The sequence below is a fragment of the Prionailurus bengalensis genome, chromosome E4, assembly GCF_016509475.1.
Source record: "Prionailurus bengalensis isolate Pbe53 chromosome E4, Fcat_Pben_1.1_paternal_pri, whole genome shotgun sequence".
Classification (NCBI taxonomy): domain Eukaryota; kingdom Metazoa; phylum Chordata; class Mammalia; order Carnivora; family Felidae; genus Prionailurus; species Prionailurus bengalensis.
Window position 1 is genome coordinate 4396587 of NC_057360.1, and position 23963 is coordinate 4420549.

The window sequence follows — 23963 nt, forward strand, 5'->3', positions numbered from 1 at the left end:
CTGCTGGTGGAAGCTGTAAGACACGATACCTTATATATTTTTTTTCAAGATTTATTTATTTGAGAGAGAGAGAGAGTGAGTGAGCGAGCATGGGAGCAGGGGAGGGGCAGAGAGAGGGAGAGAGAGAGTCTCCAGCAGGATCTGTGCTGTCAGCGCAGAGCCCAACACAGGGCTCGATCTCACGAACCGTGAGACCATGACCTGAGCTGAAACCAAGAGTTGGAGGCTGAACCGACTGAGCCACCGAGGTGCCCCAAAACACGACACTTTAGAGCTGTCGGCACCCGTGTGAGGCGAAAGCTGATCCAGACTGAAGAAGAATGAAGCCAAAATGTGGAAGGAAGCACAAATAGGAGAGAGAGGGAGAGAGAGAGAGGGAGAGAGAGAGAGGGAGAGAGAGACAGTCCCGAAGCACTCAGGAGATCCTGGCTCCAGGGCTCCTGACTTCACGGTCTGGTTCCATGAGTCACCAATATCCCAGTGTCTGAAGCTAAAAAGACTTCTAATTAACACAAAACCCCTTTCGTCCTCCCTTACCCCCCTCCTCCCATCCCTGTTCCAGACTACACCACCTTCGAGCACACACACATCTTTCGAGATAACTTCAGAACCTGACCCATCACGGATGCCAGTTCTCACATCCTAACAGGAGCATTCTCAAAGGGAAGAGGCAATGCTGGAGTTTTGGAAGGCAGGAAGTCTCTCCCTTGGTGGTCAAAGCAGAACAGAGGATACACAGGGGATGGGAGGGCACAGCCCGAAACAGGAGCTGGCATTCATGCATGACCTTGAACAAAGAGCCCCTCCCTTCACCCCGCCTCGGAGAGGAAAAGTATACCGTCCTCAGCGCATGCTCTCAGCAGAATTCTACCCATAAGCAAAGGACGTGTGAGTTCTCTCACTTCTTTTTTAAAGTTTATTTATTTTGAGAGAGAGAGACAGTGCAAGTGGGGGGAAGGACAGAGAGAGAGAGAGAGAGAGAGAGAGAGAGAGAGAGAGAATCCCAAGCAAGCTCCTTGCTGTCAGCGCAGAGCTCGACGTGGGGCTTGAGTTTATGAACCATGAGATCACGACCTGAGCCGAGACCAAGAGTGGGACGCTTAGCCGACTGGGCTGCCCAGGCGCCCTGATGTGTGAGTTCTCTTAAGAAAGAGTCTGTGGGGATGTGAACGTGTCACACGCCACCGTGATTCATCCATACGATCTAACTGTCGGGGCAAGTGCAGGCAGTACATCAAAGTGTTAAAAATGAAACAAAAGTACATCCTCCTCTGCCCACTGTGCTGCCCGTTGTCATCACGCTCCAGCACGGATCCTGGAGGAATATCAGAATGTACTCAGTGAAGAGGAGGAAGGAAGAAAACTCACCGGGAAGCCAGTTATCTTGTGCAAATTCCAGCCGTAGCTGCCATGATAAGCCAGAGCGATGACGACAAAAAGAGCAGGTACTTTTAGTTGTCCACCCGAGAATGATCTTGAACTCTCTCGAATGAGGGGCTCCGGGCGCGCCCTCTCCCCGCCCTGCCTGCACAGACCACAGCCCGGTCCGTGCTCACAACAGATGTCTTTACACAAAAACGGAAACTCAGACGTTTCCATCATCACTGATCTGGTGTTCTAGACCCAGAAGTCTCAGTGGAGCTGGATCACCCAGAGAGCTTGATACAGGCTAGGAGGAGATTAAGTATCAAGTCAGCTCCCGGGGTCCCGTCCCCCGCAGTGCTGACCCTGAGTTCTCACTAGCCTGGAGGAGGGGTCAAGGGCAAGGGCACCTTCTCTCATGGAACTCAGAGCAGGTTTCTGTTTGTTTGTTGCCTTTAAAAATATCATTCTGGGGGCGCCTGGGTGGCGCAGTCGGTTAAGCGTCCGACTTCAGCCAGGTCAAGATCTCGCGGTCCGTGAGTTCGAGCCCCGCGTCGGGCTCTGGGCTGACGGCTCGGAGCCTGGAGCCTGTTTCCGATTCTGTGTCTCCCTCTCTCTCTGCCCCTCCCCCGTTCATGCTCTGTCTCTCTCTGTCCCAAAAATAAATTAAAAAAAATATATCATTCTGAATATTAATTTGCTTTCACCGGTAATTTACTTTTACTGCATGGAAACCACAGGAGGCGATCCATACCAGGGGATAAAGCAACACAGAACAACTATAAAGCTCTCCGGGGCGACCTGGGAAGGGGAGAGTAATGGGACTCTGGCAGCAGAGGAGGCCCGCCCCACCCCTGCCTCGGCCCCTTGTCAGCCGGCCCCCGGTTGGAGCCGTACCACATTCAGGGACATGTGCATGGACACCACAGGCCTCTCCCGAAGCCAAATGAGTACACAGGAAGGCTGCAGAGAACAAGTCCCAGAGCTGGGCTTCGTATCCCTGATCTACCTCAGATCAGGTACGTGGCCTTGGGCAGACGCCTTAGATCTATTTCAGCTTCCTCAGAGGTAAAATAGGGGCCATCACAACAGACCCTTCCGGCAGAGGTGAAAGGAGGTTTTAATATGTTAATACAAGTTCAGCACTCAGAACTGTGCCCGGCACAAGGAAATGGCCAGTCTGTGTTGTATGGTCAGGAAAAGAACACTGGGAACCAAGACACAGGGTCTCCCTAGCCACTCTGAAAAGCTGTGCTGTCTCTGGTAACTCTCTTGCCCTCTCTGAGTCTCAGTGCCCTCATCTATCTCTCGGGGCTGTTTTAAAGGTCAAGGGAGAGGATACAGGTGAAAGCTTCTGCAGACCATAATACACAGATGTGAAAGATCACCCTAGGAGAAGGAGACCCACGTCATGGTTCCAGCCTTCCCTTTGTTCGCCTATGTGATGGTAAGTTTATGTGTCCGTTTGGCTGGGCCAGGGCACCCAGATATTCGGCCAAACACTATTCTGAATGTTTCAGTGTTTTTTTTAGGTGGGATTAACATTTTAATCAGCTAACTGTGATTAAAGCAGATTACCGTCCATACCATGGGTGGGCCTCACCTGATCAGTTGAGGTCTTGCTAGAGAAAGAACCGACCTCCCTGGAAGAAGAGGGAATCCTGCCCGCAGACTGCCTTTGGACTTGAACTGCAAGTCTCCCCTGGGTCTCCAGACTGCTGTCCTCCCCTGAAGGTTCTGGACTTGCCAGCCTCCACAGTTTTTCTCTCTCTGTGTACATATATGCATCAGTATCTGTACATGCGCGCGCACACACACACACACACACACACCCTGCTCTGCTTCTCCAGGAGCCCTAATATACCCACTATTTACTGAGTACCTGTGTAGGATGTGAAGGGGGACAAGAGAGATACGACCCTGCCATCAGGAAGGTTATGGTCAACAGAGATCCATGAAACGCTGAATTAGAGAGACTGTTCATCCAAAGGGTGGTAGGTACAATGGAGAGAAAGTTGGGGCCCCTCAGCAGGGAAATCTTCCCCGAGGGGATGGCATTCCTGTGGTATCCAGAGGATGGGCAGAGACCAGCCAAGCAAAGACCAAGCAGACCCGTAGACAAGAGCAAGCTTTCTGGGGGAGGTGACATCACAGCCTTTTGCTTCCGGCATCCACTCCTGGGCCGGGATCCCGCATCCACTCCTGCCCACCCAGCGTGTGGCTTGTGCTTGTAACCGAGCCGACAGCCGATATGGGGGCTGTGTCGCCGGCAGCAGGCTGAATGGCTTTGTTTGTTCTGAAGTCTTTTCAGGGCGCTACCTTTTCCATTTTCTGCAGATCAGGGGACGGAGTGGGAAGCAGGCAGACCAGCAAACCCTGCTCCCGGCTCACCCATGGGATAAAGCATTCCCAAACTCAGGGGTGGTGGGTATCTGGCCCAAGCTGCTGAAGGAAATAACCCTTGGGAGAAAAGGGTCCCTTTTTTCCTGCAAAAAGTGTCAAAAGATTCCAGAGGTAACTTCCTGTGGGCTTCCTGTTTTGAGAGAAACATCTAGCAGCAGCTTGTGTAGTGATGACGGCTGTAACTGTGCCTGGGTTGATGCAGTGGGTCTACACTGCCTGATCCCATCCTCACAACACACCCGAGGCTCTCCTGGTGCCTGGCCCCCAGCCGCTCCTCCATCAAGGCCGGCGAACTGAACTCACTGCGCGGTGTCAGTCCCCCGCCCCTCTGTCCACACTGGCCTGTCTGCTAAGGTTGCGCCTGCACATTGTCACGTATGGGGGGGGGGCCTTAAATGCGTTGCTCTGGGGTGGGGGTCGGGGGACTGGGTCGCCTGGGAGCATCGGGACGAGCAGACATGAGCGCTCCTTCCCTTGGTTTACCAGCAGGCTCACACTTTGGGTAAGAGAGCTGAGTTTGCAAACCTAAGAAGCCAGCATGGGAAGCAGACGGATTTTACCAGTACGGGTTTCAGCAAGAAAATGCCTCTGATTGGCCCCAGCCGGCCCAGACTCCACCGACGATTCACTGCTGGTGGTAAGGAGATCTCGGCTCCAAGGGGACGAAATTTCTATCTGAGTAGTTGGCTGTAGCCACGGGGCACAGACCGGACCCAGGGAAGGGGAAAAGAATGTGCGAGGAATTTTGTCCCCGGCACGCACGGCTATTATAATGGTTCCGCTTCTGGTTGCTTCTGTGGGAAGTCAAATACTCCAACTCAGTGCTGGAATTTAGAGGTCAGTGTTGCGGCCTGCACGTTCGCGTCCGTCCCAAGGTGACGGTTTTAGGATGGATGGTCTTTGGGGGGTAATTAGGTCATGAGGGTGGAGCCCTCTCGAATGGGATGAGACCCCTGTAAGAAGAGACGAGAGAGGTTTCTGTCCTGTCTCCCATGGGAGGAACAAGAAGGTGGCCGACCGCGTGCACACCAGGAAGAGCGCTCTCACCAGGTGCCAGATCTGCCAGCCTGACCTTGGGCTTCTCAGTCTCCAGAATGGTGAGAAATAAGTTTGTGTTTCAGCCCCCCAGGCGATGGTAGTTTTGCTCAGATGGTATCACAGAGCACGGGCTGAGACGGACTTGAAAAGTAAGAGGGGGATGAGTAGGCAGCGGACTGTGATTCAGGAACCATTTAACAATCTAACGGAAATTCGGGTTTGCTTTTTTTTTTTTTTTTCAACGTTTATTTATTTTTGGGACAGAGAGAGACAGAGCATGAACGGGGGAGGGGCAGAGAGAGAGGGAGACACAGAATCGGAAACAGGCTCCAGGCTCTGAGCCATCAGCCCAGAGCCTGACGCGGGGCTCGAACTCCCGGACCGCGAGATCGTGACCTGGCTGAAGTCGGACGCTTAACCGACTGCACCACCCAGGCGCCCCTCGGGTTTGCTTTTAAGAACGTATCAACATGGGGGCGCCTGGGTGGCTCCGTCGGTGAAGCGTCCGACTTCACTCAGGTCATGATCTCGCGGTTCATGGGTTCAAGCCCCGCGTCGGGCTCTGTGCTGACAGCTCAGAGCCTGGAGCCTACTTGGGCTTCTGTGTCTCCCTCTCTCTCTGTCCCTCCCCCGCTCGCAGGTAGTCTCTCTCTCTCTCTCTCAAAAATAAACATTAAAAAAAAATGTATCAAAATGATTCTCCCCTTCTACAGGGACACATTCTAGTTCAAGGAAGCATCAGAAAGGAATTCACATGTTTTGTTATGCAAGTCTCAGGAGGCAAGAACATTTCCTACTTGGAGGCACGAAGGAAAACTTTCTAATTAACTCAGCAGTTTGGACTCACCATTTTTTTTTTTTTATAAAACATTACTCTCCATCCCATTTTAATGGGATAATTATGATTAACTTTCCTTTCGGCCATTAGCAAGAGAAAGACCTAGAAAGATACGATGCGAGAAGTGTTGGCTTAAAACAGACCTACTGTTCCCAGGCTCTTGATATCAGTAATTGTCTAATTGTGCTGAGCCCGACCAAAATGCGGTTTTTGCCAAAGAATGATCAAAAGCCTTCTTCTGGCATCATAATCCATCTTATTGGCCTTTGGTTAATTGAGAATGTGGCATTTATTCCAGAGAGAATTCCCTCATTTTATCTTGTGCTTTCATTCCATAAGTCAGGATGCTAATTAGGATTACAGGTACTCCAGGAGGCCCCACGCTTATCCAATTACGGCACTGGTTTCTAGCCTTTAAAATGTCTCCTCAGAAAAATCACCTTCGTCTTTCTCAATGCTCACATGTGCACACACACACACACACACACACACGCACATGCTAGCACATGCCTACCATCTCAATAATATGTAAAAAACAAACAAACAAACAACCCTGAAAAAAGTCAGTAGGATTGAGGCTGAAGATACAAAATAGGGAATAAGATTAAAAATCTCTCATTCTGCCTTCAAGGCTTCATGACTGATCATCTTCCTGGGTTGAAACTCGCCCAGAGATGTTCCTTCTGCAGGACGGCCAAGAACATCAGTGTCTGGAGAACTTCACGTCCCTGGAGCTTTGACCGGGTCTTCAGAAGACCCCTATTCTTCAGCTAAAGCAGACAGGAGTTCAGAGAACTGGAAAATGTAGAAGCTCTATGAAGAAAATGGACATACAAATCTCTTCCCCTTCCTGTGCCCCGAAGGCTACAATAATGGGCCGAGATAGAAGACAGATTACTCTGAGCCGCAGGACCCAACTATTCGTCCCTGCTCACCCACGAATCCTTTTATCCGGTTTGTTCTGTGTAGATATCCCAGGCAAAGAGAGGCCCAAATGGAGTGTTTTATATTAAGTAACACGCCCGCCCATCCGTAATCAGATCTAACGAAGCTGAAACGTGCCTGCTTAACCCTTCTCGTTTTCCATCTGATAATGAAGACAAAGGAGCATTACCTCCATACAAGGTGACCAGCGGTCTTAGGGGCAGTCACACTAGTAATGAAAAACCAAAATGGCGCCCCACTTTCCTTACACACGTTTGACCATGACCCTTTCTGCCGTGGCCTTTAACGGAGAACGTCTCCTAATACTTCCCTTTCGTTGGCAACAATGAAAGCTGCTAATTGGAGAGTGGCGTGGCAGGGGCTGTGGACAAAAGTCCCCATGACTGAGGCCATTTGGGTTTGCTCCAGAATCAGCTTGGCCCTTGGAGGGGCCCCAAGAGTGTCTGGGATGGGGCAGGCCCAGAGCTGGGAGGGTGCTGGGACCGCGTGGAAACCTCTGCATGGGGTGCTGGGGGGCAGGACCTGGCAAGATTCATGAGTCTGAATGTTTTCTCCAAGCCTCCTTTCTCCTTCAGATGCAGACTGGAAGAGGGGTCAGAATAAGTAAGAAAGGAAGGACAGAAAACCAAACTCCAACTATAAGAGCTTAGCAGACTCCAGCAAAACCAGCAGAGCACAGACAAGAACTGTAATTCTTAATTTACGAAGCACAGACAAGAACTGTAATTCTTAATTTACGAAGCTATCAGGCTGGCCATGTGATGAATTATTTTGTATTATTTATGCAGTATTATCTATGCATCCCTTCCCCCCACTTCCCCCCCCCCCAGCTCTCCAAAGTAGAGAACTCACAAGTCACTTTCCCCACGTGTAGCATTTAAGGACAGAGCAGTCACTGGTGAGTAGTAGGATCCAGAATTTTCCATCACATTTGAATTCTTTATTTTGTATACATTCTCAAAATGAATGTCAAAGGCTGGCTCAAGTCTTTCCTGTTTTCTCCGACAGCTTTGGGATGAGGAATGGTAGAAGCAGGAAGGAGAAATTTGACAATCTGCACTCTGTTTAAATAACCCGGACCCTGGTGGGCTGGAAGGCGTGAAATTCTCCTCCACATATCCTGGCATCACTTCCTAAACAAGGGAGGGATACGCCAGCCACTTCTACCTGTTGAATACATAAGAGCTACCTTAGTACCTTTTAAAAATCTTATTTTAGGGGCGCCTGGATGGCTCAGTCGGTTCGGCATCGACTTCTGCTCAGGTCACGATCTCACGGTTCGGTTCGTGAGTTCGAGCCCCGCCTCGGGCTCCATGCTGACAGCGTGGAGCCTGCTTGGGATTCTCTCTCCCCCTCTCTCTCTGCCCCTCCCCTGCTCGCATGCTCGATCTCTCTCTCTCTCTCTCTCTCTCTCTCTCAAAATAAATAAATAAACTTAAAACAAATTTTTAAAAATCTTATTTTAATCAATTTTTTCTATCTCGTTTTCATCTTGTACTCAGAATGTCAGTTGGAAAGGAATCTGGGCTTCCTCTTCAGGAGAGTGTCACAGGGTTTAGTACAGGCACACCTCATTTTATTGTGGTTCACTTTGTTGTACCTCACAGACACTTAATACAAATTGAAGGAACGTGGAGACCCCGTGCCAAGCAAGTCTACTGGCGCCATTTTTCCAACAGCAGCTGCTCACTGCCCGTCTCTGTGCCACATTTTGGTATTTCTCACAATATCTCTAACTTTTCCATTACCATACTGGTTATGGTGACCTGCGATCAGCGATCTCTGTTACTACTGTAACTGGGGTACCACAAACTGTGCCCATACAAGATGGTGAACTAGTCAATAAATATCGGGTGTATTCTGACAGCTCCACCGACTGGCTATTCCCCATCTCTCTGCTCTCCTCAGGCCTGTTCCCTGAGACACATTAATATTGAAAGTAAGCCAGTTAATAACCCTACGGTGGCCTCTGTGTGTTCAAGGGAAGGGAAGGGTCACACGTCTCTCGCCTTAGATCAAAAGCTAGAAATGGTGAAGCTGAGTGAGGAAGGCACGTCGAAGCTGATAGAGAGAAAGCCAGGCCTCGTGCACCAAGCAGCGAGCCAAGCTGTGGATGCAAAGGGAAAGTTCTTGAAGGAAATTACAACTGCTACTCCAGGGAACACACGAATGACAAGACAGCGAAACAGCCGTACCGCCGACGTGGACGAAGCGTCCGTGGTCCGGACGGAAGAGCCAACAGCCACGACACTCCCTTAAGCCACAGCCTGACCCAGAGCAGGGCCCTGGTTCCCTTCAAGTCTGTGAAGGCTCGGAGAGGGGAGGAAGCCTCAGAAGAGAAGTCTGAGCTGGCAGAGGCTGGGTCACGAGGTTTAAGGGAAGAAGCCGTCTCCGTAAAAGTACAAGGTGAGGAAGCAAGTCCGATGGAGATGCTGCAGCAAGTTCTCCAGAAGGTCTAGCTGAGAGAATTGATGAGGGGGCTACACTCAACAACAGGTCTCAGTGTAGACAGAACAGCCTTGCATTGGAAGACACCATCTAGGACTTTCATGGCTGGAGAGGAGTCTGTGCCTGGCTTCAAAGCCTCAAAGGACAGGCTGACTCTCTTGTGAGGGGCTAATGCAGCTGGTGAGGACTTTAACTCAAACCCTATGTCCGTGTGGCGTTCCAAAAATCCCAGGGCCCTTACGAACTATGCTACATCTACTCTGCCTGTGCTCTAGAAATGGAACAAGGCCTGGATGACAGCACATCTGTTTACAGCATGGTTTACTGAATATTTCAAGCCCACTGTTGAGACCTACTGCTCAGAAAAAAGAATGCTTTTAAAACATGACTGCTCAGGGGCACCTGGGTGGCTCAGTCGGTTAAGCGTCTGACTTCAGCTCAGGTCATGATCTCATGGTCCGTGAGTTTGAGCCCCGTGTTGGGCTCTGTGCTGAGGCTCAGAGCCTGTGCTCAGAGCCTGGAGCCTGCTTCAGATTCTGTGTCTCCCTCTCTCTCTGCCCCTCCCCCGTTCATGCTCTGTCTCTCTCTGTCTCAAAAATAAATAAACATTAAAAAAATTAAAAAAAAAAAAAAAAACATGACTGCTCATTGACAGACAATGCACCAGGTCACCCAAGAGCTCTGATGGACACGGACGAGATTCATGTTGAATTCATGACTGTTGACACGACATCCATTCTAAGCCCATGGATCAAATTTCAGGTCTTGAAAACATACATTTTGTAGAACCATAGCTGCCGTCGACAGTGATTCCTCTGCTGGATCTGGGCAAAGTAAACTGAAAGCCTTCTGGGAAGGATTCACCACCCTAGACACCATTAAGAATACTTGTGATTTGTGGAAAGAAGTCAAAGTATCAGCATTCACAGGGGTTTAGAAGAAGTTGGTTCCAGCCCTCAAGATGCCCCTTCAAGACGTCAGGGGAGGGAGCCCCTGCAGCTGCGGTGGAAACAGCAAGGGAACCGGGGTCAGAAGTGGGGGCTGCAGACGGGACCGAAGGGCTGCCATCTCCTCGTCAAACCTGATCGGATGCGCACATGGTTTCTGGAGGTGGAAGGTCCTCCCGGTGAAGACGCTGGGAAGACCGTTGAAATGACGACGGAGGATTTGGAACAGGACATCAGCTGAGCCGATAAGGCAGCGGCAGGGTCTGAGGCAGGACTCCAGTCCCGAAAGAAGTTCCGCCAGGGGTCAGGTGCGATCAGGCTGCGTCGCGTGTTCCAGAGAATTCGCTCATGAAAGCAAGAGTCCAGCGATGAGGCGAACTTGTCTTATTTTCAGAAACTGCCCCAACCCCAACCTTCAGCCCCACCACCCCGACCAGTCAGCAGCCGCCAACAGGGAGGCAAGACCCTCCAGCAGCAAGATCACGACTCACTGGAAGCTCAGATGGTTAGCAGTTTTTAGCAATAAGTATTTTTTAATTAAGGCATGTGTGTATGTACATTGTTGATTTAGACTCAATGTTACTGCACACCTAATAGACTATGGTATCATGTAAACGTAACTTTCATATGTACTGGGAAACCCAAAACATACATTCGGCCAACTTGATTGTGATCTCCGCTTACCGCAATGGGCTGGAACCAAACCCGCAGTAGGTCTGAGGTGTGCCTGCAACCAAATGACTTCTACCGTGGGAAGGTTTATAAATCTGTAAAGGAAAAAGAGCCTGCACGAAAGAGCTCACGTGGTTCTTTTATTTTTTCTATACTAGGAGTTTACACATCAAACGAGACAGTTGAGAATTCTGCTAAATCTAGACACTATAGGAGTTTACACATCAAATAAGAGACAGTTGAGAATTCTGCTAAATCTAGACAATATAGAACCTGGTGGTGACATGGGCCAAGCAGCGTGTCTGTCTGTGTGTGTGTGTGTGTGTGTGTGTGTGTGAGAGCGAGCAGGAGACAGAGAGACAGAGAGAGATTATTTACAGAACATACCTTTTAACAGAGGTCAAGATATGCTGTTACCGGGTTTGCAAAACAGTGCTGAATGAAATACACACACCTTAAAACCAAGGGCTGAGAAGAACAAACGGTTATGGCCCAGCATTTACAGCAGAAGAGAAATAATGCAGCCAGACAAGCAAGTCTATTTCTAAGTCCCAACTCCTAGGACTCTGCCAAGTCGCCTGCCTTTGGGCCGCACTGCCCCAGGAAGAGAAATCTCAGGAAGCACTCGAGAGACGCACAGACGGTTGCGGACAGATGGTGACGGGGGGCCACCCCCCAGGATGCCTAGTCTTAGCAGGGATCCCCAGGGGCAGGAAACGGCACAGGAGTAGTGGCTGAGGCTGCTGCCAGGCAAACATCTTCACGGGAGCCTCGAGTTCCCGGAGATCAGGACACCCCCCACTTCCTTTGCAGGGAGGCGCCCAGAATGGCCACCCTGCTCCCCTGTAGTGTGCCCTCCTGGGGCACCCACGGCGGTACTTGGGACACGGTACCTCTATAGACACTCGCTGAGTAAATCAACTATGACACGTCCTCCCCACCTGTCCCCGCTTCATTTGCCACGATTCCCCTCCAAGTTTCTCCATCCAATTTTGGGCGATCACTCCATCGTTCGCAGCGTGGGTTCTCTGGCTGCGAGCACCCACCTATACGAGCGGTCTTACGTCCCCAAGACACGATGGGGGAACACAGGCTGAGCGCTCAACATTCCAGCTTTGGAGGCACTCCTGGGGGTCCTGAAGGGGAAAGGAGGGTCCTTTCCCCTCATGCTTCCTGGATTTCCCTCCAGGTGCTCTCCTGGGAAGAGGAGAATTAGCCAGGTACTGGTGGATTGCTGGCCTCACCACCGAGACCATTGCCAGTACCGTCACCACTCTCGCCTTCGAGTGTTACGCACAGGGGGCGCTTGGGGGGCTCAGTCGGTTGAGCGTCCGACTTCGGCTCAGGTCGTGATCTCGCAGTCCGTGAGTTCAAGCCCCACGTCGGGCTCTGTGCTGACAGCTCAGAGCCCGGAGCCTGCTTCGGATTCTGTGTCTCCCTCTCTCTATGCCCCTCCCCCACTCGTGCTCGCTCTCTCTCTCTCAGAAATAAACATCAAAAAAAAATTTTTTTTTAAGCGATACGCACAGGAGGCATGGCTGCAAAGCCGCACGCTCGGTGAGTTCAACAGGTAACGTAATTTGCTCTAGAAGCTTGTAATCCAAGACAGAGCTCTGGCATGAAGCTGTGACAACAAACGAATGAACCTGAAACATGGACGTTAATTAATTGTGCAAACAAATTTCCTGAGGAACATGTACTGACTTAGGGGAAGGAGCCATTTTCGAAGAGATTAGAGGTATCATTTACACATAAGCCAAATCAATGAAATATAAACAGGCACTAAGCTTCTCTCATCCACTAATCACCTCTATCTGTTCATTAAGGATGTGTCTACAAGACCACTTAGTATCGTTTTGTTGATATTACTTGCAAGTTAGAATTATTTTAAGGCTGCGATGCCAACTTTTCCTTTAAAGCAGATTGTCCTTCGATTTGGTCCAAATTGGTGAGATGTTTTTTCCTTTTTTTTTTTTTTAAGTTTATTTTGAGAGAGAGAGAGAGAGAGAGAGAGAGAGAGAGAAAGAGAGAATCCTAAGCAGGCTCTGCACTGTCAGCACAGAGCTCGATGCGGGGCTCCATCTCAGGAACCATGAGATCGTGACCAGAACCGAGATCCAGAGTCGGACGCCTAACCGACCGAGCCACCCAAGCGCCTGAAATCAGTGACACTTCTAAGACTGACTGGAATAAATGCCCCAGGTTGAAAGTGCTGGAAGGAGTGGCCTCTGCCTTGCCTGTCCCTGACTGCACGCCTAAGTCCAGCACTGTGCCTGACACATAATAGGTGCTCAACAAGCATCTGCAGTTTGCCAAGGCGCACCCCCGGGGCCGACGACGCCCAGACGTTTTCTGTGTTGTGTGTCTGCTGTACTTCAGCTCCGGACACACTGAAGTTACTGCAAACCCTTCCGCCCCCGCGGCCTCCAGAGGAGCTTTTGGCCTCAAGCGGTGCCCAGCGGCCACACTGACTCTGGGAGGAGGGTCCGGGTTGCTGCTGGCCTGGTCCCCGCCACGGAGCGCCTCTGGTCTCCCTGTGTGTCTGCCCTTGGCCGCTCCTGCTACCCTTCCTCTCCCAGCCGTGACTCCGCAAAGGGAAGCGTGTCCTTCTCCCCTGGATCAAGGCAACTGGATCCCACGGTTATTTGGCTGCCCCCGTGGCCCCAACGCACTCTTGTCCCCACCCCAAAGTGTTAAAGATCATACATACCTAGTGGCAGCCCAGTGAGACCGCAGAAAACAAAGTGGCTGTAGGTGTTGACTTCTAGGCTTGAGTCGGGAGGAACCCGAAAATCTCTTACCCCCTGGGGGGGCCTCAGTTATCTTGTTCACTAAACCCACAGGCCTGGGAAACGCTCCCGGGTCTCCTGAGGGAGTCCTCGTGTGGTTGAGGCACGAGAGGTCAGGGTTGAGCGGGGCTTGCGCCCCACCCCCACCTCAGGTTTAAATAATTAAGCGGCTTCTGGCAATTCAATCAAGCTTCTCAACTTCGCCCATACTGATTTATGTACAACACTTACTATTTATTCTATTTTCAATTCTTTTTTTTTTTAATTTTTTTTCAATGTTTTTTATTTATTTTTGGGACAGCGAGAGACAGAGCATGAATGGGGGAGGGGCAGAGAGAGAGGGAGACACAGAATCGGAAACAGGTTCCAGGCTCCGAGCCATCTGCCCAGAGCCCGACGCGGGGCTCGAACTCACGGACCGCGAGATCGTGACCCGGCCGAAGTCGGACACTTAACCGACTGCGCCACCCAGGCGCCCCGAATTCTGCTGTACTTCTAACTCGACTTCGTCCAGGGGCAGTTCGGCTCCAGCGTTCAAGTTCCAAACTCCTCTTAGCAAAACAGAAGCCCGCGTCCGCTTAAAAAATGGGTCAGGTGGTCAATTTTATGTGACGTGTTAGCTTTACCACGATTAAAAAGAAAAGACACGATTTTAAAGCCCTGCATTACCTGCCCTCCTCAGAAGGCAGCATGTCAACCATCCGTGATGACCTCCGTGAGGGTGTCACTGTCCCCCCTCACCAGCTGTCCCCTCTACGAGTCCTTCCCTAGAGAGAGATCCCAACCCGCAGGGTTTTCTCCGTCTCCTTCCCGGCTGGTGAGGCGAGGGCAGCCCTACAGCCCTTGTTCCCTACTCTACTTCTGGGCCTGGGGGAACCGTCGGGAAAATTCCAGAACCACATACTTTCCGCTGGAGTAAGCATTGCTCCGTTCAAAACAATCTTCCAGTTTATTCACCGTCGGGAAGAGGAACACGGCAAGTTCACGCCTTCCCGAGGCGGGTGGTGAAGTTGGGGGGTGGTGGGAGAGCACGGAGGAGGGGAGGAGGCAGAGAAGCAGTGAGGAGAGGAAGGCGTGGCCAAGAAAGAAGGGGCAGAGGGCCCCACGGTGAGCTCCAGAAGGCCGGTGAGTTACAGGAAGACCAGGCACCTGGAACGGCGGTGACTGGGGGTCCAGGGGAAACGGGGATCAGTGACCGCGCAAGCTCCGTCCTCACAGTACAGCAGCCGAGCCTTCAGCCAGACCTGCAGCGTTCCAGAAAGAAGGCGGTGGCAGATCGCGTTGAGCGCGCAAGGCACTGGCGGGGTTGTGTGCCCCGTCCCACTTCTGACGAAGACGAAAGAGACACAGCAGCCACCTTTCCTCAGCTAAGTGTTTTCCTGAGTCTCGGCTTATTCTCCGTCTGAAGAGGAGAGTGTGAGGAGGTCACCCAGGCACCCACGACGGCACCGAGAGTCTGGGGGTGGTGTCTGAAAACGAAGTTTTCGAAGCAGCCTCCGCCTGCTGCCCTTTGTGTCTCTGTTTACTTCAAACGGCTACAGATCTGTCGACACTGCCCAGCTGCCTGTGTCCTGCCCAAACCCAATCAGACCTCGAACACTCTCATGGTCTCCACCGGCCACGTCATACACGGGACTGAAGAAAAGCTGACGGTGCTTCCAAGTGAATCTCATTTTGACCCCTGTGCTCCCTGGTCACCCCCTTGTGTTAACAAACCAACCGGGCTCCTCGTCCTCTGCTTTCGCCTCGATGCGCAACCCGCCCCACCGCCCAGTACCTACCTTGCCCAGGCCTGGCGTGTCCTTCACCTTGTTGACGGCCCGCAGCAGACAGGGCGGGGCCGGGGGAGGGCAGGTCTGCAGGATGCCACTGAAGCTGGTGGCAAAGAGCGGGGGCTCGGCCACAGAAGACGTGGAAGGCCGGTGTTTCTTCTTTTTGGAAGACAGATTCAACTTCTGGGCGGCCCTGGAAGGAAAAATGAAGAAAAGGGCCAGTAAGGAGAAAAGTATGGTCCAATCAGATATGCTAGGGTTACTTTATTTCCTTGCTCGCTCTCTCTCTCTCTCTGTCTCTCTTTTTAAATTTTATTTGAGAGACAGCCTTTCTCTCTCTCTCTTTTTAAATTTTATTTGAGAGAGAGAGAGACAGAGAGAGACAGAGAGAGACAGAGAATCTTGAGCATGCTCCACACTCAGCGGGGAGCCCAATGCGGGGCTTGTTCCAACGACCCTGGGATCATGACTTGAGCTGAAATCCAGAGTCGGACGCTCAACCGACTGAGCCACCCACGTGCCTCGTGTTTTCTTTCTCTTAAAGAGCCCCTCGTTCTTCCTGAATCTTGACAGTTCCCCGTTCATCCTCTGGGTGCTTGCCAGTAGCCTCATCGCTGCCACGACCCTCATGAGCTACCCAATCGCTCACACAGAAGAAAAATGCCATAAAAGTGCACGGCTCTTGCAATCACGATTTACAAAGGGTGGTTTGTTATGTACACTCAGCTTCAGCATGGACAAAGCTGGTCATCTCTGGGGATAAAACAGCACCCATTAGGTTAATCGTCCCATGGCTTCTCTGGCACAAACTCAAGTGTGAGAGACCTTATGAGCCATTTAGAGATTCTAACAATTCCAAGCCAGCCTGATGACGATCTACAAGGTGACCAAGGAAGGCATGCTCTGTGCCTGGTGGTGGAAGAAAACGGCCCAATGCGATGGGGAAACATGAATCAACCTGGTTTCAGAAACAGAACACCAAATCAGAATGAAGTCCAGCCAGGGTAGATGGTGCTGCTGAGCGCAGGGGCTGCTTGGGTGGAAACCAGGCTTTCTGCGGGGTGGTCTTTCGATACAAAATGCAATCCACTGGGCAAGCACCAGGGGGTGAGGGTCAGAGCCAGCAAACTTGGCACAGAGCCTGCAGATGGGGAACGGTGCGGGGGGGGGGGAGTGGGGGGGTTGCCAACATTGTTAATAACATCTACTGTTCATGTCACGTCTCCGACCATTCAAATGCTCTGCAACACTTCCTCTTACAGTGAAACAAGGCGAGTGGCCACAAGGCAGAGGCATTTCAGAGACTCTAACATAATCGCTTCTGGATGAATTCTTGGTGTTTTCACACCGTACTTGTGTTGGACGAATTCCAATTGCCTCATCCAATGGTATTAAACGTTTGAGCTGCTGTTTAAAACAACCAGACTACCATGACCTTGTTCGACAGACCAAAGCCTCCTAATCCATCCACTGTCAGCTGCCTGACAGGTCACCAGTGACGCAGGTCAAGGAGACAGAATCATCATCGCCTGCACCTCCTCCTGTCCCCCATCTTACTGATCGGGAATAGTTACTTTTAATCTTGGGTCGGTAATTGTCATCGTCTGGCAAATCTCTTGAGCTACAAAATCGCCACGGTGCAAATACAGCCACCAGGAATCATCACTTCAAAGTTTGTATGTTCTTAGCTGTAAACCCAAAAATCTTCACGAGAGTGAAATACAGGGGAATGAGTTACGTGAGGAACAGGAGGGCGGAGCCCCGACGCCCTGTGTCCCACCTGGAGATCTAACAGACGTCTCGTACTTGAAGACCAAATTCATGATCTTTTCCTGAAAAGCTGTATGCCCTCAGCCTTCCCTCTTTCAGAAAATGGCGATTCCATCCTGCAATGGCCCCGACACCTCTGACTCCTCTTTCTCTCACACCTGCCAGCCGATCCATCAGGAAACCTTATTGGCTGTAACTTCAGAATAGGCCCGTGATGTACTACCTCTCATCACCTTTACTGCTCCTGTCTCCCTCTGAGCCACTAAGCTCTCTTGCCTGGATTCCTAAAATAGTCTCCTACTTTGTCTCCCTTCCTCTGTTGCCCCCCACCCCTAGCCCCTGCTGTGCAGTCTATTTTCCACACAGTTGTCAGAGTGGTTCTGCTAAAACATAACTGCTCAAAACCTTCCATTTTGCTTCTTATCTCATAGTAAAAGCCAAGTAATTACAGGGGCCTAGAAGCCCTCACATATATCCTCCCTCATATCTCAGACCACCTTTCCTACTATTCTCGTCTTCAGTTACTCTGATCCAGCCATACAAGCCTCCAGATACTCCTGATACGCTCTAGCCACAGGGCCTTTGCACAGGCTCCTGCCTTGGCCTGGAATGCCCTGCCCCAGGTAGAGCTAGGCACATGGTTTCCTCCCTTACCTCCTTTAAATCTTTCTTCAAATGTTACCTCATCAGTGAACCTACCCTGTGCACCACGGCGGACTGTAGTTTCCAAAATGGCTGCACCGATATATAGCTCATCTCTTACACTCTTCCTATGACACGTCATTGACCTATCTCCATTGACAGGCATGGTCTATTTTCCTTCTCTTTCAACCTCAGTGGAACTTTGACATTGTCTTGAACCCAGAATATGGTGGGAATGATCCAAGTTTGGGTCGTAACAGACAATATGGCTGCTACCGGCTCTCTTGCCCTGGGAACCCAGCCTCCATGTTGTGAGGAAGCACAAGCCACACAGAAACGGCCACGCAGAGAAGAGCTGAGGGCTCCAGTCAACAGCCGGCGTCAACTACCAGACGTCTGAATAAATGAGCCTTTAGATGATTCCAGGGGCCATACTTCAAGTCTTCCAGCTGAGGCCCAAGGCATTGTGGGCAGAGATGACCCATCCCAACTATGTCTTGTCCCAAATTTCTGAACTCCAGAGACCACGAGGGATAATAAGTGATCACTGTTGCTTTAAGCCACTAAGTTTTGGGGGTAACTGGTTGCACAGCTATAGTAAATGAACCACGACCTTGCCCCCAATCTCCTCGTTTCCGTTATCCTGCCTGCCTTAGCCGCCCACCCCCTGCATGGCACTTATGTCTTCTAATACAGCAGGTGACTTACTTAGTATTCACGTTGGTTGTTAATTGTCTGTTTCCTGTCTATAATGTAGATCCTGGCAGGGCCAAAGAAGCATATGTATATGCTGAATGAATGAATGAAGACCCAAAGAATTGGGGATATTTAGCCTGGGGAATATAAACCAGGAGAAAAGGGAGGGAAGAGTATTTAAAAAAAAAAGTCTAAAAAAATTAATAGGGGTGCCTGGGTGGCTCAGTTGGTTAAGTGTACGACTTCAGTCCAGGTCATGATCTCACAGTCTGTGGGTTCAAGCCCCGCGTTTGGCTCTGTGCTGACAGCTCAGAGCCTGGGGCCGGCTTCGGATTCTGTGTCTCCCTCTCTCTCTGACTCCTCCCCGCTCATGCTCTGTCTCTCTCTCAAAAATAAATGCACATTAAAATTTTTTTTTTAATGAATACATGCTATGTAGCAGGAGGTATTCTTCAAACAAGAATGCCAGATAACTTCACAGGCTATCTTTCTGAATCTCAGAAAACCTGGTGAAGAAAATAATAGCACTCCCATCTCACAAAGAAATGAGACTTACAGAGTCAAACCCAGAGTCTTTTTAGTACCTGACCTAAATCTGAATACCCAGCTTCTTCAGATACTGAGTAGAGATAATGGGCAAGTTACTTCAATTCTGATGTTTATAATGTATACAAAGTGTCTCCAGAGCACCTGGCATGTGCTTGGCATTCAATCATACGACCATCATCCCTATTATAAATGTTATCATTTCTGCATAGTAAGACACAGCAAAAATAGTGCCTACCGTTACAGGCTTTTTATGAAAATTAAGATTGCACGTGCAGTGTTCAGTAACAGGAAGTTCTTTTTTTTGTCTTTTTTTTAAAGTTTATATATTTGTTTTGAGTTGGGGGGGGAGGGGCAGAGACAGAGGGAGAGAGAATCCCAAGCAGGCTCCACGCTGCCAGCACAGAGCCCAGTGCAGGGCTTGATCCCACGATCCTGAGATCATGACCTGAGCTGAAATCAAGAGTTGGATGCTGAAGTGACTGAGCCCCCCAGGCCCCCCAGGAGGTTTAATAGACGGTACTTTGAAGGCTTATAGGCAGTGAGGCTAAGACCGAATCTAGGTCTCCCTGCCCCATGTTGCACCACACCATCTCTTACCAGGCAGGTAAAACAGAAAGGCATAATTGGGTTTATAAGTGTAAGTGGTATCTTTCCAGAAATTAGAGTAACCCATTAGTAATGGGTCTGCTTCGCGAAATAGCGAGCTCTTTGCCACTGGAAGCATCCAGATAGTAGCTAGAAAGGCACTTCCAGGGGGCAACAGGGGAAAGAATGTGTGCATTGGGAAAATCAGATGATTTCCAAAATCTCTCCCAAGATTCTGAAGCAATTCCTGGAAACTCTAGTCCTTTTAGGGAAGCCGTGGTTGGCTTCCATTCAGAAAAACAGAAATGGGGGGAATCCTTTTGCGAACACATTGAAAAATTCCTCTCTGTTTGAAACACGCATTTGAGATAAATACCCCTAGTGAACGCCAGAATTTGAAAGATGAACAAAAACCATATTTTACAGCCTTATATTCTAGAAGAACATTTTATTTTAATTTTGACATCGCTATAACCAGCTGTTTGATCTGTCTTACGTGTTCCAATTTCTTGCAAGTCAGTAGCTCCCACTCCTACTGTGGAGCACTCCAATGACAGGCAGAGAGGGGAAGGTTAAGGTACAGAAATCAGTCGTGGATAATTGTATTATCAGTGACATAAAGGAGAGGCAGTCATGAGAGAACAGAAAGAGTGAAGACATTCTGGCTAGACGTGTATTTTGCATAATTAATGCCTTACAAGTTCTTTCTTCCGACAGAGAAAAACAGATGAGTAGGTTGTCTTACAGGATTTCAAACAACAACAAAAAAAGCCCTCCTTAAAACACAATTATAAGCAATATTTACTTGTCTTGTTCTTACCATGGATAATATCATATACTACCTCAAGCTATTCATCCCGGTACACATCTTTAAATATCGATGATCTTCATTTACTTCTCTGTGCCTTATTTCTTTTATTTCTTTTTTTTATTTATTAACAACATTTTAATGTTTATTTATTTTTGACACAGAGAGAGAGAGAGAGAGACAGAGCATGAGCGGGGGAGGGGCAGAGACTGAGGGAGACACAGAAGCCGAAGCAGGCTCCAGGCCCCGAGCTGTCAGCACAGAGCCTGACGTGGCGCTTGAACCCAGGAACCACGAGATCATGACCTGAGCCGAAGCCGGACGCTCAACCAACTGAGCCACCCAGGCGCCGCTCTGTGCCTTATTTCAAGAAAAAAAGAGAGCCTCCCTAACAGGATGAAATTAATATTTACTGAATACCTGTCAAGAAAGTGGTGCTGGGGCGCCTGGGTGACTCAGTCTGTTACGCGTCCAACTTCGGCTCAGGTCATGATCTTCTGGTCCATGGGTCTGAGCACTGTGTAGGGCCCTGTGCTGACAGCTCAGAGCGTGGAACCTGCTTCGGACTGTGTCTCCTTCCCTCTCTGCCCCTCCCCCACTAGTGCTCTGTTTCTCAAAAATGAAAAACATTAAAAAAAAATAAAAAAAGGAAAAAGAAAATGGTGCCACGCTAAGCACATCAGGCTGGTGTGAACTTGGCGAGCATTGAAACTGGGGAGCTCAGTTCTTCCCTCTGGGGAAGTTCCTCCCTCATCTCACCCAGGAGACAACCATCCTAACATATTATATGATGGTATCTGAATTCAGGAATCAGTTTAGAACTGACATGACCTTCACATGGGATGGTTCCTTACTCTGATTGGCCAGATCTACCCAAATCTAAAAAAAAAAAATGAGAGAAATAATTACCTGGTAAATTTTATTGGTTTAGTTGGGGGGAAAAACCTTAGGTCTCAGTTATATAGATCAGAGGGGGAATTTATGAGGATTCTTCTTTTTTTTTTTTCCTTGGTGCTTGTGTGATAGACTATTTGACCTTCAATTTTCAGAATTGTAGGGTGCTTAAGCGGAAAGCCCATCATTTTAAGTGTATCTCATGAGAATTAAATTGGGGTCTACCACCCTTGGTGTCTAGAGATTACTAAAATATTGACCTAAAAATCTTTTAAGAATTATTAGCTTCACGAAGCATAGAAGTTACCTTAAGGAAGAGGAAGGAATATCAGGCAGTATTGTCATTTTTTAATGATTCGCTGTCCTGTTTAAAATCCTACATACTGTGTGTTGCTAACCACATTCTGAGAGCACTTCCTTTGATCTGAGGCGGGTGTTCAAGTGTGAGATGCTCGCATAGATGGGCTTATAAAAATTAAGAGGTCATTCAAGCTCTACCAAATTTGATCCAGGTAATTAAAAAAATTTTTTAATGTTTATTTATTTTTGAGAGAGATAAAGAGTGTGTGTGCAAACGGGGGAGAGGCAGAGAGAGAGAGAGAGAGAGAGAGAGAGAGAGAGAGAGAGAGAATCCCAACCAAGATCTGTGCTGTCAGCGCAGAGCCCAATGCAGAGTTTGAGTTGTGAACCACGAGATCATGATCTGAGCTAAAGTCAAGAGTCAGATGCTTAACCGACTGAGCCACCCAGGCGGTCCTGGACCCAGGCAATTGACTGGTGAGACATCAGCTGAAGAACCAACTGCTCCAGAGGAGGACAGGCTGAGGTCCTCAAAACGGCTACATCTGCCAAAGGGAAAGGGTCCTGACCCAGGAGGGGACGGCAGTGGTAGGATGTCCACCATCAGCACATGAAAGACGATCCAAACTTCAACTGAACGTGACAATGGCTGGGGCTGCCATGGGCTACGATGGCTTATTTGCCATCCTAAAATATGTCAGAGCTCCGAGGATGGAGACTGCCTGATAATGAGCAATGACATTAACAGATCACAGCAGCTCCTAAGAAATCTGTGTGGTCAATGACACAAGACGGAGAAGAAAATAGAGCCGACTGTAACTACAGAGGATGTGACAAGAATCAGCGGTCTAAGGCGAACCTTCTGGAAACAGTTAAGATATCCACGTGCAAGCAAAGAAACAAAACAAGGGCAACAGAGTGCCAGTTAGGCGTCACTGTGAGAGAAGACCTATTTAAAAGCGCTATGGAAATAAAAAAACGTTGAAAAAAAATTAAAAAAAAAAAAAAGTGCTATGGCACTGCCGTGAAGCATGCTGGTCTTTCTGGAAACTCTCCAGCAGGGAGTGAGAACATCCTCCTTCACCTTTCCATTTCATAACTGGCTGCCCTGAGGTCATTTCCATGTCTCCAGAGACTGAAAATCACACGGGTCTTGGGGTTTTCCCCATTTTTATGTAAATGATCCATTTCATCAGTGCTAGAAGAGAATTCGTGACATGACTCCCAATAAAATGTTTAGGAGCAAACCATGGCTGGCCATTAACGTCATACCACGGCGTGTAACACACTACGGCAGGACGCGATTACAGTGTGAACATGAATTGACTTCTACAGTTCAATGCACGATACTCACCCACGGTGATAATTTCTATGAATTTACCTTATGCTTAAAAAATTTACCCACTCTTCAACGGCTTGTCTAAGCTGCCGTCATCAACTACTTTAGCCTTCAGGGGGCCTCATCTATTGCCTTGAAGTCTTACAGCAACTGGTCTTGAGAGTATCTATCTTGTGTTCCGACGTTTGATGAGACGCTGCTTTGAGGTGAGGGCTCTTGCCCCTCTCTCTCTCTCTCTCTCTCTCTCTCTCTCTCTCTCTCTCTTTCCAGCCCAGCACTGCAGTATTAACTTGCTGAACATCAATGTCACGTGTCCTTTCTTCTGGACCTGCCACACCGACCCCAGAACTCTGTGCCTTGTTGAGGTGACAGTATATACTACTCAAGTGCTGGGCGATCCATCCAGCCCTTGGGGTTACGACACATGGAAAGTCCAAGCTTACGTAGCCTAGGGTTCTAGGTAATGCTTAGACCTTGCAACAGAACGTCTTATTCTTTCTAAAGTATGTTCCACCCCTGGTCACAGCCATCCTCGCTGCTGAGAAGTTATCTGTACCACAAATGACAGGTTAGAAAAGAGGAAGGCTCCGAAGTTACCAGATCTTATCCACAGTCACAGGACTAGCGATTCTCATCTTTGAGATTAGGATTCAAGCTTTCTGTCTTCTAGGACTGGGGATTTTCCACTGCCTCGTGCTATGATGCAACTTGATAAATAAAAGCAGTTATTTTATTTTATTTGGGCAAAATAAAACCAAATGATAATCATTTGATTAATAATGAAGACCAAAAAAAAAAGCCAGTTACATATTTTTGTATGTAACTCAAATCAAATCATATATAAGCATTTACCAATTACCGATCTAGTTGCCTAGCAACATACCTTCCTATCACAGGGGGAAAATGTCTCTGCTGAGTGAGTCGGGTCATGCCCAGAATTAGGACGTGAATGGCAAATTATATGAAAATGGCTTCTCTGTCCCTAAAATCCCAACCCAGAGTGAGTCCTTGCCTGACAATAACAGCAACACAACATCTACTGCCACCACCGACATCATTATGTACCACCCCCCATTACCTCCTGCCTCCCCCTCTGTAGACACAAACAGGATGCCGGAAGCTGCTTAGAATGCATCCGAGCGCTCTGGGAACCCAATCGGTCCATC

The 23963-nt window shown here is 49.2% G+C and overlaps 1 protein-coding gene across 2 annotated transcripts in view; it reads right to left on the reverse strand.

Annotated features, from left to right (window-relative positions):
* Window positions 1–23963, reverse strand: part of KIF26B (kinesin family member 26B) — a 472500-nt gene that overhangs the window by 132277 nt on the left and 316260 nt on the right. For both annotated transcript variants that reach the window (XM_043569394.1, XM_043569395.1), the window contains one exon: window positions 15224–15407. In XM_043569394.1, the coding sequence (XP_043425329.1) occupies window positions 15224–15407 (184 nt within the window). The remainder of the gene's footprint in view (window positions 1–15223; window positions 15408–23963) is intronic.